The 14,747-nt window shown below is 38.6% G+C and overlaps 1 protein-coding gene across 1 annotated transcript in view; it reads left to right on the top strand.

The window, feature by feature from the left end:
* The window catches only part of IRAG1 (inositol 1,4,5-triphosphate receptor associated 1), a 135,408-nt gene that overhangs the window by 71,528 nt on the left and 49,133 nt on the right, over positions 1-14,747 (top strand). Inside the window, exons 17-18 of the mRNA XM_089521182.1 lie at positions 9,833-10,024; positions 14,163-14,272. Coding sequence (XP_089377308.1) covers positions 9,833-10,024; positions 14,163-14,272 — 302 coding nt within the window. The remainder of the gene's footprint in view (positions 1-9,832; positions 10,025-14,162; positions 14,273-14,747) is intronic.

Below are 14,747 nucleotides of genomic sequence, written 5' to 3'. Positions count from 1 at the left end.
AAACCTATTTATATCAGATTAAATAATATTAGAACAGCATAATGTAGTAGGCAGTGGATTTTATTTTTTGAATTAATTTACAACATGTGTAATCTACACTAATGTCGTACAATTTCTAAAATATGCTATAGTCAAGGAAGAATGTTTCAATGCTTGAATTTTATGCCCAGTCAACTCCAGGGGGTTTCCTCTTTGGTTTACTACTGCAGCCCAGTATGTATTACAGGCAGCTGCAGAAAAAAACAGCATTTTAAAAAAATCACATTTCATTTTTCCAAAGAACCACGTTGTAGGAGAGAGCCAATGGATATGGATTTCTGATTACTTACACCTGTGCAGTGCATCAACATTACCTTATGTATTCTGTCATTCAAGACTAGCAGTCTCTTTCACACTACACAATTATAGCACTTTAGTGACACTTTAAACTGCATGATTGCATCCTATAAGATCCTGTAATTTGTTGCTGGATGAGGCTTTAGAGTTCTCTGTAGAAAATTCTAAATACCTAACAAAGCAACAGATCACAGAATTCCATAGGATGACACCATGACTATTAAAGTGGGATCAAAGTGCTATGATTATGTGGTGTGAAATAGAGTGGAAGAGTAGCGGCTTTCTCCATGCCTCTCCACATGATGTCAGAGCACTTCCATTCTCTTCCTAAGGTAGACTGTCATAAAAGTGCATCTTTTATCAAACAGATTTTTCCATTGTGACAAAATGCATGCTTTTATGACCATCTGCTCAAGAAGGTGAATGAAAGTTGTACAACGGCATGTAGAGGCACGGAAAAAGCTGCTATTCTTCCATTCTGTTTAGCTTTTCTCATGTGATAAGGCTCTTAGAATTACTCTGCAGTATTTTTCTGTTGCGGGGAGGATGTGATTCCCTATGTATTTGTATAAGAGCAAGGAGGGGAGAGACCTTCAGACTGGTTCAATGATATCCTTGATAAAAGCTATCTGCATATAATGACTTCTTTCTTGGAGGATACATATTTTCTAAATCAATTTCAGCTAGGGTTTAGGTTTTATTTCTGCATTGAAAAAGTCCCCCCTTGGAATGGCATTTGCAGGGGAAAATGTGAGGCAGTATAACTCTTGGTAGCCTTCAGTACCACTGACCATAATAACTTTCTGGAGCAGATCTCTGAGATGAGTGTGAGTAGTTCTGCTACACAGTGGTGGTTACCCTTGTACCTGAATAGCTGTTTCCATACAACAGGTCTAGGGGAGTTCTGTTTGATCTTGTGGTGTCTTTGTGTCAAAGTGACACACGTTTCTCATGCTGTTTTGCACTTACATGAATCCATTGAACCGGGTCATAAAGCAGTTTAGAGTAAATTGTCATCAGTATATTCATGATGCCCAGCTTTATTTCTTCTTTCCAGTAACATGTTCTGGAGAAAACTACACTCCTTCTGAAGTTCCAGGTTTATAGCTTGGGAATGGTCCTTCATGCATCACTGCCATTGGAGACTCAAGTCTCTTCCATTTCAGAGATTCATTGTCAGATCAGGTTGATATCCAAGCTAAGGTCTTATTTACAGGTGGAAAGAACTGGTATCAATAATCCATGCTTTGAACTACTCTAATGCCTTGTACATGGAACCACCTTTTGAAGATATCCCAAAAACTTTAGAAAGAGTTCTAAGTAACACAAGACCGCATGAGCATATTACATGACTCTTCTCTATGTCACTGGTTTCCAATTCATTTCCAAGACCAATTCAAAGTGCTGTTTGATTGTTTTTTACCTAGAAAGCTCTATGTGGCTTGGGACTTTCGGGCCTGATAGGAAGACTTCTCCCATATGTACTAACTGCAGCCCCCCGTCTGAGTGCCTTGTCAAACTGCACTTTGGAAGGTGTCTATGTGGGCTCTCTGGTTGTGAAATGCTTTCCCTAGAATGGCTTGCCTAGTGCCCACACTGGTGTCCTTTTGGTAATGTAAACCTTCAAATATATTTATTAAGCCAGCTATAGTTTGATGTAACATTGGGAGTCAGCATGAGTGCCTGCATCTGTGATGGCATACATAGCACTGGAATAGGTAGTGTGAATGACACATAGATCCAGCCATGTGAAAAGATATGGGGATGGGGGAGCTGCTGGAAGAGTGCTGCCACATACGCCCTACTTAGCATTTCTGATGGCAACCGAAAGCCAAAAGATGTGTTCTGCCAGATCAAACAAGACCAGAATCCCCCGTTCATCTCTGGTGTATTCCTAAACACTCCTTTCTACCTGCTCAGACATGGGGACTCCAGAACTTTTTTTAGGTATTGTAAAGTCCATAAAGCATCATCAATTAAAATCAAACCCACTCATCTCCCAAAAATCAAAACCAACTCTCCACTTTGGAAACCTTCTCAGGTTCTGTTGAGGCGCAATCAAGCTTTTGGTTTCCCATGGAACCTCTATGGATTGTGGTTGGCTTTGAGGTATAAATAGCACCCTAAAACTTAGCCTTGTTGTTGCAGTCACCCCACCCACCCCCACTTATCCGGTGACTGTTGCTCTCAGTCTTTAGTCTGTAATTTGTCTGTTCTGTCTGCTTTCCTAAACCTGCAAACTCAAGCCTCATGGTTAAAGCTGCTTCTGCTTTCTTACTTTCCATTGACCATCTATTCAGGGTCAGTAGTTATGCCCATTTATCCAACCTCAGCTATCCCCTTTCACTTTTCTATATTCAGTTAGCTTTGAATGCTGTATGAGAGAGTAGAGAGACTCTACTATATGTGTTCTTTTATATCTCTTCCAATAACATTCATGGAATTCCCCATGCCGGGAATCTCTATTAGTTATTACTGGTATAACTGTTGCTTAGGTCCTGCAAATGTTGCTCCCTCTTGCAAAACAAAGCTAAAAATTCCCCAAAATCACTAAAAATAGATTGCAGGCTCTACACTTTAGGTAACAGTACTGGGCTAAAATGGTTTATTTTCATGTGCTTTTTAAGACTGCATCATTCCAGCCATACTATTTTACCATGTCTAAGTTGTTGTAACATTATTAATATTTCTGAATAATTTACTTACTAGCAATTTAGAATTTTCATCCACCATGTTTCAGTTGTGCTAACTGGATATAAATATATATACATCTGTATTCATAGAATTAAGTTTCATTTAAAACTGCTGTAGGGAGGGGAGAGGTTTTTTTGTTTTGGTTTGGTTTGGATTTTTCTTACAGTGCTATACATGCCAGAATTGGTAATTCATAGAATCATTATTTTCCTGTGTTCAACCCTGCAAACCTTTGTTCATCTCACCCACCACTGTTCTGTGAATACAGTTCTAGAATAGGTGCAGAGCCCATATAATCGTTTAATCTCTGTGGACCCACTTTCATTGTTTTATGGAAAGCTGCACTTAGTTGTGCAAACACAGATTTGCATACTTGTTCATTTGTAAAGATTTATTTTAAAAAATGGAATAAATTAGATGTTTAGTCAACACTACATTTAATTCCCTCTTGGTTCTTTCTGTTTTGTAGTCCATTTTCATACACTATTTTAATTTTTTGATATGTGCTATTTATGTTATGTCACAGCAGTTATCTGAAAACCTTGAATTTTTCAGTAGACAGTAGACTTGTATTGTAAATACTGGAAACTTTAAGAAGAAGGTGCTGAGACCAAACCAATAACTAATAACAGTGTTTTGGGATGTACTGTATTTATTTTTTGGAGAGCACTTATTCTAGCATATCACAAACTAATCCATAAGAATCAATATTTTGCATGAAATTTCATCTATTTAATTATTTCATAGCACAAGCAATGTAGAGAAAGCACTGCAGTTTTATGCAACAGAAGTACAGTGAACATCCCCCTCCACTGCATGTAGCATAGCTTAAAATGACTATTCTGACCATTAAAACTATTTTATGAGGACCTTTCATACATATGACTTCGGTATTGATTTCAGTGGGGAAAAGTTAGATCCCAGGCTTTGCTGCACAGAGATGAGATCCCAGGCTCTGTGTCAGGAAGTTCCTAAATTGACCATAGAAACCACAAAGCACTACATGTTTCCCCCAAAATGAAAGTAACCTTCTGGTTTGAAGAAAAGAGATAGAAAATATCTTTTAAAATTCAGAACTCATACATAATAAATGACAAATCACCTGCAATTATTATCTGCTTTTTTAATTAGCCAAGTCACAACTAGGGCACATTTAGACATTAAAAAACCCCAGAAAGTCCAAGATTTTCTTCCATTCTTTTTGATTTCATTTTGGAGATCCATGCACATTTTGTTAATCCCAAAGTATTCTCTCTTAGCTCCCAGTTTAGAAAAAAAACCAAGTCAGTTTATTTTAAACCAATATAAAAGCAGGAAGAACAGGAACAAAATCTGGGACTTTTCAATCAGTCTGGATGCAATCACAACATTAAAGTAGTAGTTCATTGAGAGACAACTCTATTCTTATGGTGTAGCAGTAACCTTTAGTTACTTTTATAGTTGTGGGGTATGTGGTTTCAGTGAATAGTGGAGGGGAAATATCACTTACATTTTGTCTGCATAGGCTGAAAGAAATGACCCTACCCCACTTCAGATGATACACATGGCAAAATACACCTGAGATGACCTCAAGGGCTTAATGTCAGAGCAAAAAAAATAAAATAAATAAATCACTGTATGCTCCAGTTCAAGCCAGAAACAGTGCCCTATCACAACGATGTGCAGTTTCATTTAAAATTATAGGGAGGGGATGGGATTTTTTTGCAGTGCTATACATGCCAGAATTCATAATTTGAAGAATCATTCTTTTCCTGTGTTCAACCCTTCAATGGGGTATGTATAGGGGGCTCCATAATTGTGTGGTGCCAATGGATTACTGGGTGCACCAATACACCATACACGCAGTCCATCAATTGAGAGGCCAGTCTAGTGGGGCATTCAGTGGCCAGTGGTTGGGTGGGACAGGGTGGGAAATCAGCAACTGCTAGCAGAGCATCCATGTGCTCATATGGATGCATTTTTGACAGAATAGAAATGAATAATGGTGTGGCATGGCTTGTAGCCATGAATACTCTGTTAAAGCAGGTCCTTACTTGCAGCAGGAGGGGGACAATGTTTGCACATCAGTTGTCAGACCATTGTGGGAGCTGGAAGTGTGGTTATGCCAGCTTTTCTCATCTGTCTCCTCCTGGCCTTAGTTTAAAGGCTGGGTTCTGCTATCCCTTCTGTTTCTGTCTCATCCCGACAAGATGAATGGGCAAAGGGTGAATTCTATACCATAGCCTAGTGGAGGGGTTGGCAATGGTGGAAGGCTAGGGAGTTGCATTAGTCCCTTCCAGGACACCTTGAAGGGCTGCACTGTACACCTCACACACCACAAGGGGAAAAAGCAAGATACCTTTTTGCCTGCTAAATGTCACAAATGACTTCTATGTGATGAGGGCATTTTTGCCATGCTTTTGCCCCCACCCCAGCAGTTTCACCCATGATACAGTGTTATTGACATTTGTCTCATCTGAAAGACTGTTAAATATTTTTTGTTGCTGATGCTAACTACCCTCAAGTAGATCTTGACTCATGGTGACACTGTGGATGAGATATCTCTATGACTCACTGTCCTCCACTGTTCTGCTTAGTTCCTGCATATTCATACTTGTGACCTCCTTAATACAGTCCTTCCATCTAGCATGTGGTCTTCCTCTCTTTCTACTTCCCTCCACCTTTCCCAGCATTATTGCTTTTTCCAGTGAGTCCTCTCATCTCATGATGTGCCCAAAGTACGACAGCCTCAGTTTTGTCATCTTGGCTTCCATGGAGATTTCTGGCTTGGTCTGCTCTAGAACCAGCTGTTTGTCTTTTTGGCTGTCCATGGCATCCTCAGCACTGTTCTCCAGCACCACACCTCAAATGAATCGATTGTCTTCCTGTCTTCTTTCTTAACTGTTCATCTCTCACATCCATACACGGTCATAGGTAATACAGTGGCTGTATGATTCTGACCTTTGTGCTCAGTTGTATAGCTTTGCATTTTAAGATCTTTTCTAGTTGTTTCATAGCCCCCCACCCCATTCTTAATCTTCTGATCTCCTGGTTGCAGTCCCTGTTTCTATCAATGTTTGATCCCTGGTATGAGAACTCTTTTACTATTTATATTTCTTCATTGTCTAGGTCCGTGGTCATGATTTTTTTTATTTTCTTTATATTCAACTGTAAGTCTGCCTTCGTACTTTCTTCTTTGATCTTCCTTAGTAGTTGTTTGAGGTCTCTGAGGTTTTCTGCTAGTATTATGGTGTTGTCAGCATATCTCAGTTTGTTTGGTAATAACTAACAAATAAGAGTGCCATCTTGGAAACATAGATATAGCTAATTACTTTTTAAAAGTAACTTTCCTTTCTCCTAAATAAATGCAGATGTGTCCATAGTAACCATAAAACAAGTTTTAAAGTCCTAATACTTTTATTAGAACAACCAAAAAGACATAAAACTCATTGTGAAAGTTTTGAAACATACTTTCTTTTTCTTCAGGCATTTTTTAAAGCATGTATAGGAAACAGGAGAAATGAAAGTGTTGATGTCATATAATCTGCATATTGTTTTGTGATAGTATGGTAGGAGGGCCTCCACGAAAGTGGAGTGTTTAGGTAACTTTTATTGTTTTCAGTTGTTGTTATCCTAACTTTAAATTGTTTAAACTGATTTTATTCTATGCCACCCAGAAATCTTATGGTATAAGAGATCAGCATTTTAAAAAATAATATTAATAAAATAGACTCATCAGATCACATCCCCATCTTTAATTGTGCTAGGAATGGCAAAGACAATAAAAGTAGAGTAATAAAATTGGATTCTCCATTTGAACAAATTGAAGTCTCAAATCCGTCTCTATTCAGTTTCTACTGATGTAGTAGAATAATTGTTTGATTTTTTGTAAAATCAACTATAAGGGAGGCTTGCATGTGTCCTGTTTACACTTCTGTCAGTGCTTCTTGTTCTAGGAGACTTTCTGGAATGCTAAACAACTTGTATGAGCTGCCACGCAGCTTGTATGGTTTAAAAGAAAAGGGGATTTAAAGAAAAGGAGGAAAAGGTTTTAAAGACACCCCCCCCCAAAAAAAAAAAAAGGTGGAATGATTAGGAGGTTGAGATTTTTTGTTGGCACTGAGAGTGGCAGATTTAATGGAGAGAGTTTAGGGATATATACTCAAAATATAGGGACAGAAATTATCAAAATTCTTTCTTTAAAAAGAATGATAAAATTAAAAGCAATCTAATAACATGCTAATTACTCATTATTTATTACCAGTGAGCTCCAAAGATTCTCCTACAAATGAATAGTAATGATATAATGGAGTATTAGTTTCTGCTAGGTTTACTAGATACTTGGCAAGGGGGAGCCCTGAGTGTCTAGAGTTCACTTCCTTTTAAAAAAAAAAAAAGAGCCTCTTCTGACTCCAAAACAAAATAACTGACCCCCCCCCATGTTGAAATTGCCCCCTGTGGCATTTTAGGGGGACTTGGAGGATGGTGGACATAGCTGGTGTGGCAGTAGAGTGGAACGGGCACTGCAGCACTCCTAAGTCCTTGTAGTTGCCTATCCTTGTCACAGGCAGGCCCATAGGCCTACATTTAGGGCTTCTGGGGTAACACAGATGTGCACAGCATCCTGACTCAGTGATTTAGATTCCAGTCAGAATGGTACAGTGGTTTGAATGTTCCACTATGATAATGGGAGTTCAGGATTCAAATCCCTGCCCACACATGGAAACCCACTTGGTACCTTGGGCAAGTCTCACTCTTTCAGGCCTGTTACAGACTGCCAAAATAAAGCTGCTTCGGGTCTCTTTGGAGGTATGCTGTTTAAATGATGCATGCATCCTAAGAATCCGGAAGCTGCACCAAAGCTGCACTCCAGTGCTTAGGAATGGAGTGCGGCTTTGGTGCGACCTCCGGACTCTTAGGACCCATGCATCATTTAAATAGCATACCTCCAAAGAGACCCGAAGCAGCTTTATTTTGGCAGTCTGTAACAGGCCTCAGTTTCAGAGGAAGGCAAGGGTAAACCAAGAAAACCCCATGGTAGGGTTGCCTTAGGGTCACCATAAGTCAGAAATGACTTGAAGGCACACACCAATAATCTGTCCAACCTGGATTGATTCAGAGGACACCTGCTACAGTTGGGTTTGAAATCAAATTGAAATGAAATTGACTCAGAAAGCCAACTTTATATAGCAAGCTGCTATTGCTCCCCATCCAAATTTCAGACACGTGTATACAGATTGGTATATATGTGTGTTTTTGGGAACTGCCAATACCATTTTTTAAAAACTGGTTGAAAAATGGAACAAAAGTTGTTGAGATAGTTATTCTTTGTGAAGAGTCAGAAAAATTAGTATACAGTGTTTGGTGCAGGAATAATCCTTACAGTATGTTGGTTTAAAAAATGTGCAGGAGGGAATCATGAAAATGATATGCAGAATAGAGGTGTGCCTAGTTAAGGAACCTATAAAATCTTAGGTGGATGGACCCAGTAGCTTTTATGGAAGGTGAGTCTTCAAAATTGGGGATTTATTTCCCCTTATGCTCCCTGGTGAGGTGTTGATGGTTTTGGGTTATTTTGCAATTTGTGTGAACATGGCATACATCATAGATGCTCCTAGGCAAGAAATAGTAATTAAGTACAAAGGCTAGGGAGTGATGAATGAAAAACAGATTGATTTTTGTTTGTTTGTTTGTTTGTTTTCTGCTCAGTTTTTCTACTCAAATGTTTGCTAGGATGGGGTAGATAATGGATGTTGAAATATAAGGGAGACAGCATAATGATTTTGACGTCCAGCTTTTGCCAAACAATTGCTCAGTGCGACTCCTTTCCCACATTCCACAGACTCCACCAAAACAAATGGGAAACCATTCAGAGTCAGGGGCTTTCCCAGCAGATAATGATCACCAATTAGCAGACATTAATCCTCATTTGCATTAGCCTCCCAGCCTAAGGCCTGCCATCAACACAGAACAATACACATGCAAATCACTCCTGCATTCCCAGGCTCACACAGTATATATACACCCAACTTTTTCCAGGCAAAGCATTCTCTGAAGATGCCAGCCACAGATGCTGGCGAAACATCTGGAAGAAACTTTTCTGGAACATGGCCACATAGCCCGAAAAACCCACAAAATAAATCCACCAAAACACTTTTAACGTTTATGGTCTTAGAAGAGGGAGCTAGCAAATAGCAAACATTAGATCAGTCCTGCAATATATTGCTTCAGAATCCCTCTCCAAAAGGAATGAATTCAGGATTTGTCCAAAAATGAAGGAAGTTCCTAACAGCCAGTTATATTATTTGTGATAGACACAGGAATGCTGTGCATGTGCTAGCATCTGCTCCAACCCTGTTTTGCCCAAGCCAACAAGAAGATACTGTTAGTGTCAGAAATGTGGCGAGTGCACATCCACAACAATCTGATGACTGAATATATGTGCATTAAATGCTTTGTATACGCAAACCTATATCCATGCTAAATACACAGGTCATCCATTAATACTGTGATTTGTAAAGCATCTCATCATCACAACTATTCCTTTACTTGTAATGTAATGTAACAAAATTGAAGAAGGGAGCACTCTTAAAGCTTTCCAATGAAGCCTTCCACCCAATAATTCAAGGAATGTTGAAAAAAGGTTTCACTTAATGTCCTTGCTATGTTACATTAGACCTTGAAAGCCCTAGTTAATAAAACACAAGAAGAAACATAAGTTGTTGCTTTAAACTTTATTGCTGCTTGTTATTATAAAGTGATCCCAGTGTTAATAGCCTGGACTTTAAATGGATTTGATTTGTATTTTTGGCATCCACTATAGTCTTGGGATCACAAGGCCCCACAGCGCTTATCTTCAGAGGTTAACTTGAAACAGACGTTCCCATCAGTGCATGGTCTTATTAGTCCACATTGCAATCTGGCGGGTCCTTTGCCTCCCATCATGCCAACCCTTCCTGAAGATGCCGAACAGTCAGCTGAGAGGCAGCACTCCATTTTGCCTTCTTCGGTCAAAGTAAGCAACCTTTACAAATCTTGTGTGTGTGTGTGTGCGCGCTTCCAAGTCGCTATCAACCTATGGTAACCCCCCTTAATTTCATAGTGGTTTCCTAGGCAAGTAATGCTCAGGGGTAGTTTGTTATTGCTGCCCTTTGCCTACAGCATCTGGCATTCCTTAGTGGTCCACCATCCAAGTATTAACCAAGCCTGATCCAACTTGGCTTCCAAGAGCAGCATACATTTTCTGACAAACTTATCTATGCACTTTATATTAGATGCATGCATCTCAATATACTTGCTGTGTCTTGGAAATTAACTGTAACATCCAAGCAGTCTGTAACATGGGGACGACAGACTGTTTGTATGACATAAAGCAACCTTCCCCTATCTAGTGCCTTCTGGATGTATTGGTCCACAACTCCCATAAACCCTGGACTATTAGGGGAGTTTTAGTTCAACACATCTAGGCAGCACCAGAGTGGGTAAGGCAGATTTTATTATGATTTTATTATGAAAGGGGACCTAGTGACAAGGCATGACTGTTTGGTCACAGTCGCACATTTTAAAACAGTATCTCATTGATGATAGATACAGTTGAGCAAAAAAAAACAAAAACAAAAACAAAAACAAAAACAAAAACAAATTCATGACCAGAAATGTATCTGTTACCTCTGAATTGTTGAACATATGCATTCTAAAATTCATGTATGGTATTTTTGATGTTGACAAATGGAAATGTTTGTAGTATGATGTAGTACTAGAGCACTATCTGCATGTATTCTTGCCTAGATATTCATATTTGTGGGGTTAAGCAAGGAATAAGCAAGGCCCACAACTTTCTGGTAGAACTGGAAGTTATGAAGTTATAGTTATGGAAGTTCTGCAATTTGTTCCCCTTGAGTTTCAGCCAGTTTTGGCCCTGAAGTAATGCCTGTTCTAAAAAGATCTGAATGAGTCTTTGCTAATATGTATGCTTCATACTCAACCAGATTGTACAGGCAGCTATGGAGGTATTCCATAAATAGTTAATGCTACCTGAGACAAACAAAAGTAGCTGCAGTCATTAAAGTTGGACTATAGCTACTTTCTTTTCTTTTTTTAATCCATCCAATTAGTCTCCACAGCAAACCCAATACATAGTTTCCAGTACTATTAACAATATGTGACATACTGTATCACTTATGTAGAGAAATATCTTTACCAATTCAGTAACAGTTTGACACTAAATTTCCTACTCGTGTAGTTTACTTTTATGTAAAAAGTAATTTTGAAGATTGATGAGTTGTACACAGGCTGGACAACAAGAATGTTTGAAAAGAGAACTTTTTACTATTATGCAGTACTATATAAATATGTTAAATGATTTATAAGCCTTTGGAGCTGCCTTTTCAGGGTTTATTTCATCAGCTGGCTTTAAAAACCAAAAAGATCATCATGTTCTGTGAGATGTGTTGAAAACTTTAAACCTAATGTATATCTGGCACATTCAATTTTACTTTTATCATTGTCTTCTAAACCTAGGACATAGTATTCTACACTCTGGATGAAAACATCCGCTACTTTTCCTTTAACATCATAGGAAAATGTTGAACCCTGCAGTGATTTGTCATGCATTCTGACACAATTACACGTTTGTGCTGAGGGCTAGTTTCCTGGTTCAAGATAAACAAGTCAGTTATGTGTGAGTTTAGTGAGCAGCATTCAGTTGGAAGGTATAAACACAGGACAAAGCAATCTTCATTTTGCTCTGTTTTACTTGAAAGTGTGTGTATGTCCCCAATTTTGCCAGGTATTAAATGGATATTTTTTTCACTGTAAGAAAGTAGCATTGTGGGAGCAAGGACTATTCTCTAAATGTTGTCCACTGCTTGTTCTGAAACATTTACACAGCCACATCTAAGGGTTTCCTGTTTCTCACATTGTTGGATATCATCACCTGGAAAAACCTATCATAATTCTTACATGGGGTTATGAGAAGATAGATGCTTTGATTGTATCTGCCAGTCCTCCCATTACAAAGAAGTACCCAGATAGCTCTTTCCCAGAGCTCCTTACAATCCGCCCCGCACACTCAGATCCACCGGGCAGCATTTGTTAAGAGTTCCGGAGGCTAGATTGGTTAACACCACTAGAAGGGCCTTTTCCATCTCGGCCCCCACCCTCTGGAACTTGCTGCCCATTGAGCTCCGTTCAGCAACCTCCCTGGCCCAATTTAAGAAGGGGCTAAAAACATTCTTTTTCAAGCAGGCTTACCCCTGATTCTTTGCCCTGAGAATCCTCTTCCCCCCTCTGTCAGTTGTTTGTGATCTGGCACAAGTTCTTTTATTACTGTTTTAATGGTATTGTTTTTATAAATTGTATTGAATATTGCTGTTAACCGCCCTGATGTTTCGAAGGGCGGTATATAAATAAAGTTATTTATTTATATTATTTATATTGACGAACTGGGATGCAATCATATAATGTACATTGGCTTGAAATGGTTGGACATACTTTGGATCGTGGAGAAAGGTCCCTGGAAAATTGCATATCTGACTCCCTGGAAAAGCTTTATGGCAGTGTGGGAATGCCATTATATTACCATTCTATAGTGAGTTGTCTACACAATAATGTGTGAACCTAGGGAATTTAAAATCAACAAGTGATGAAGGCAGTAGAGAACTAACACTTCCCCATCAGCAGTTCTTACGCACACATTAGGCAAGAAAGGAAAGCCAAGGTCAAACTTCTAATGTTTGCAGCCAAGTATCTGAGTAGTCAATTACAAAGGCAGTTCTAGCACTACAATCATATTATGCAAATCTTGACAAATTTTGAGCTGCAGTGTTGATGTTTTTTTAAGGAAGCAAATTAGTTAAATATAAGACTATATTATGCTATGAATTCCATAACCTCCAACATTTCAGAAATAAGAACTATGGCATGTGTGATCAAGCAGCATCATTGTGTGATCAAGGTAACAGAAGTCTACTGGGAAGGGCAAAATTCTGCCCCTTTCTCCCCCACCCCACCCCCCAATTAACTGAGTGCAAACTAGTTTGGCACTTGGAACTCAATTTGCAGCAATGGAAGTAAACTGAGGACCAAGAGGAAAAATTAGAGGAGGAGAGAGAAAATGGAACCTTTAAAAAGCAATTGAAACAATGTGATGGCAGAAGATTAATCATGAATGCCCCTGCCAAATTGGGACAGTTGGAGAGTACTGCATTCTAGATTTTTAAGGTGAGCACAATGGCTGTTCGAATATAATTTTGTGTTTTCTCTTGCAAATCTAAGGAGGTGGTCTCTTGTCCTGTGCCGTAAATATGTGTTAACTTTTAAGGTTTCACAGAATGTTTCGTTCTGTCTGAACAGCAAACTTCTTTCAGAAGGAATAATTTTAAAATGTATCAGTATTACAACCCTGTCTAAATATTTATAATACTTTAGTTCTAAGACTAATATGCTTCACTAAAGACTAGGATTCTGATCTAAGTCTAGTTGTGCACAAACCCCTTGTTTGTGCACTTGTAGCTGCTAGAAAAAGAAGATGGGAATATGCATCTGCATGCAGATCAGACAGTGTGCTCTCTGTGATGCACATCTAACACACAGCGGACTGAAGGCAGCAAGTGCAAATCTACTTATGCACATGGACTGCCTTCACTGGATCTGTATATGTACTTCAGTACTGGCCCTGTTCAACTTTCACTAAAGCAAGTTCTATTACACAAGTTGACCACTGACATATGCTAACAATAATCAAAACAATATGTTCTGACATTTGGAGTACATTTGGGTATATAACTTGGAATAATTTTGTTATTAAAACGTTTATAATCTTCCTCTTTGACATGGCTACAAGACCTCAACTGATTAAAAATTAAAATTTTACAAGAGTTTACAGAGCTGCACTTATAAATGTGTGAGGGCATATGTGCATATACATATATGTTTATATATGCATATATACATCAAGAATTAGATAAAGCTTTGTGCTGCAATTAGTGAGATTCCATAGTGGTATATAGGATTTTAATTTAACAAAGCTTGGGAAGACATTAAACTTAGGTTTTCATGTAAGACTACGGTGATAATTTATTGTTCCATTGCAGCTATTCTTTGATATACCTTTACCTCCCAAGTTAATTTTTAAAACTATATTTTTATTGCAGTCTGTTCAGGAGTCCCCAACTGATGCAGGAACATGTAACACACCTTCTATTGTTCTTCCAGAATATACGAGTACACCAGAAACAGACAGAGAGAAAAATCTAGCTTTCAGGTAACAGATAAACACACAGAACATTATTGCTATTGTGCCATGAGTGTACATGGTAGTTTATAGGGTCATGGAATGAATTGACAAGCACTTATCGAATTAGATTTTGTAATGTTTTCAAGTACATGGGGAATGGGACTCCCTTACCTATGTACAATGGGCATTTTTATTTGCTGACACAAGAATCCTTACCATGCACAGTTTAGAAATTTAGAATGTTTCTAAATCAGGATGTTCCTAAGTATATACTAAAACATAAGGACATAGGTTTAAGGTTTTTTAGAGGAGGGACACTTCAAATGCCATTTTTTATTTGCTGAGTTGCAAAGTTCAACTGGGCTTAGAATGCAGTTCCTAAATAATTGTGGGCTGTACAAATACAGCTTTCCCTACTCCCAGCCATTCCAATGTGTAGTTCAGCCATAAAAAAGATATGAGCTAGATGCTTGTTACACAGCCTCTCTCTGCCTCCTCCATC

Source organism: Sceloporus occidentalis, unplaced genomic scaffold (genome assembly GCF_023333645.1).
Source record: "Sceloporus occidentalis isolate IW3139 unplaced genomic scaffold, rSceOcc1.0.p SCAF_4, whole genome shotgun sequence".
In the NCBI taxonomy this organism is placed as follows: domain Eukaryota; kingdom Metazoa; phylum Chordata; class Lepidosauria; order Squamata; family Phrynosomatidae; genus Sceloporus; species Sceloporus occidentalis.
This window is presented reverse-complemented; position numbering and strand designations above follow the sequence as displayed.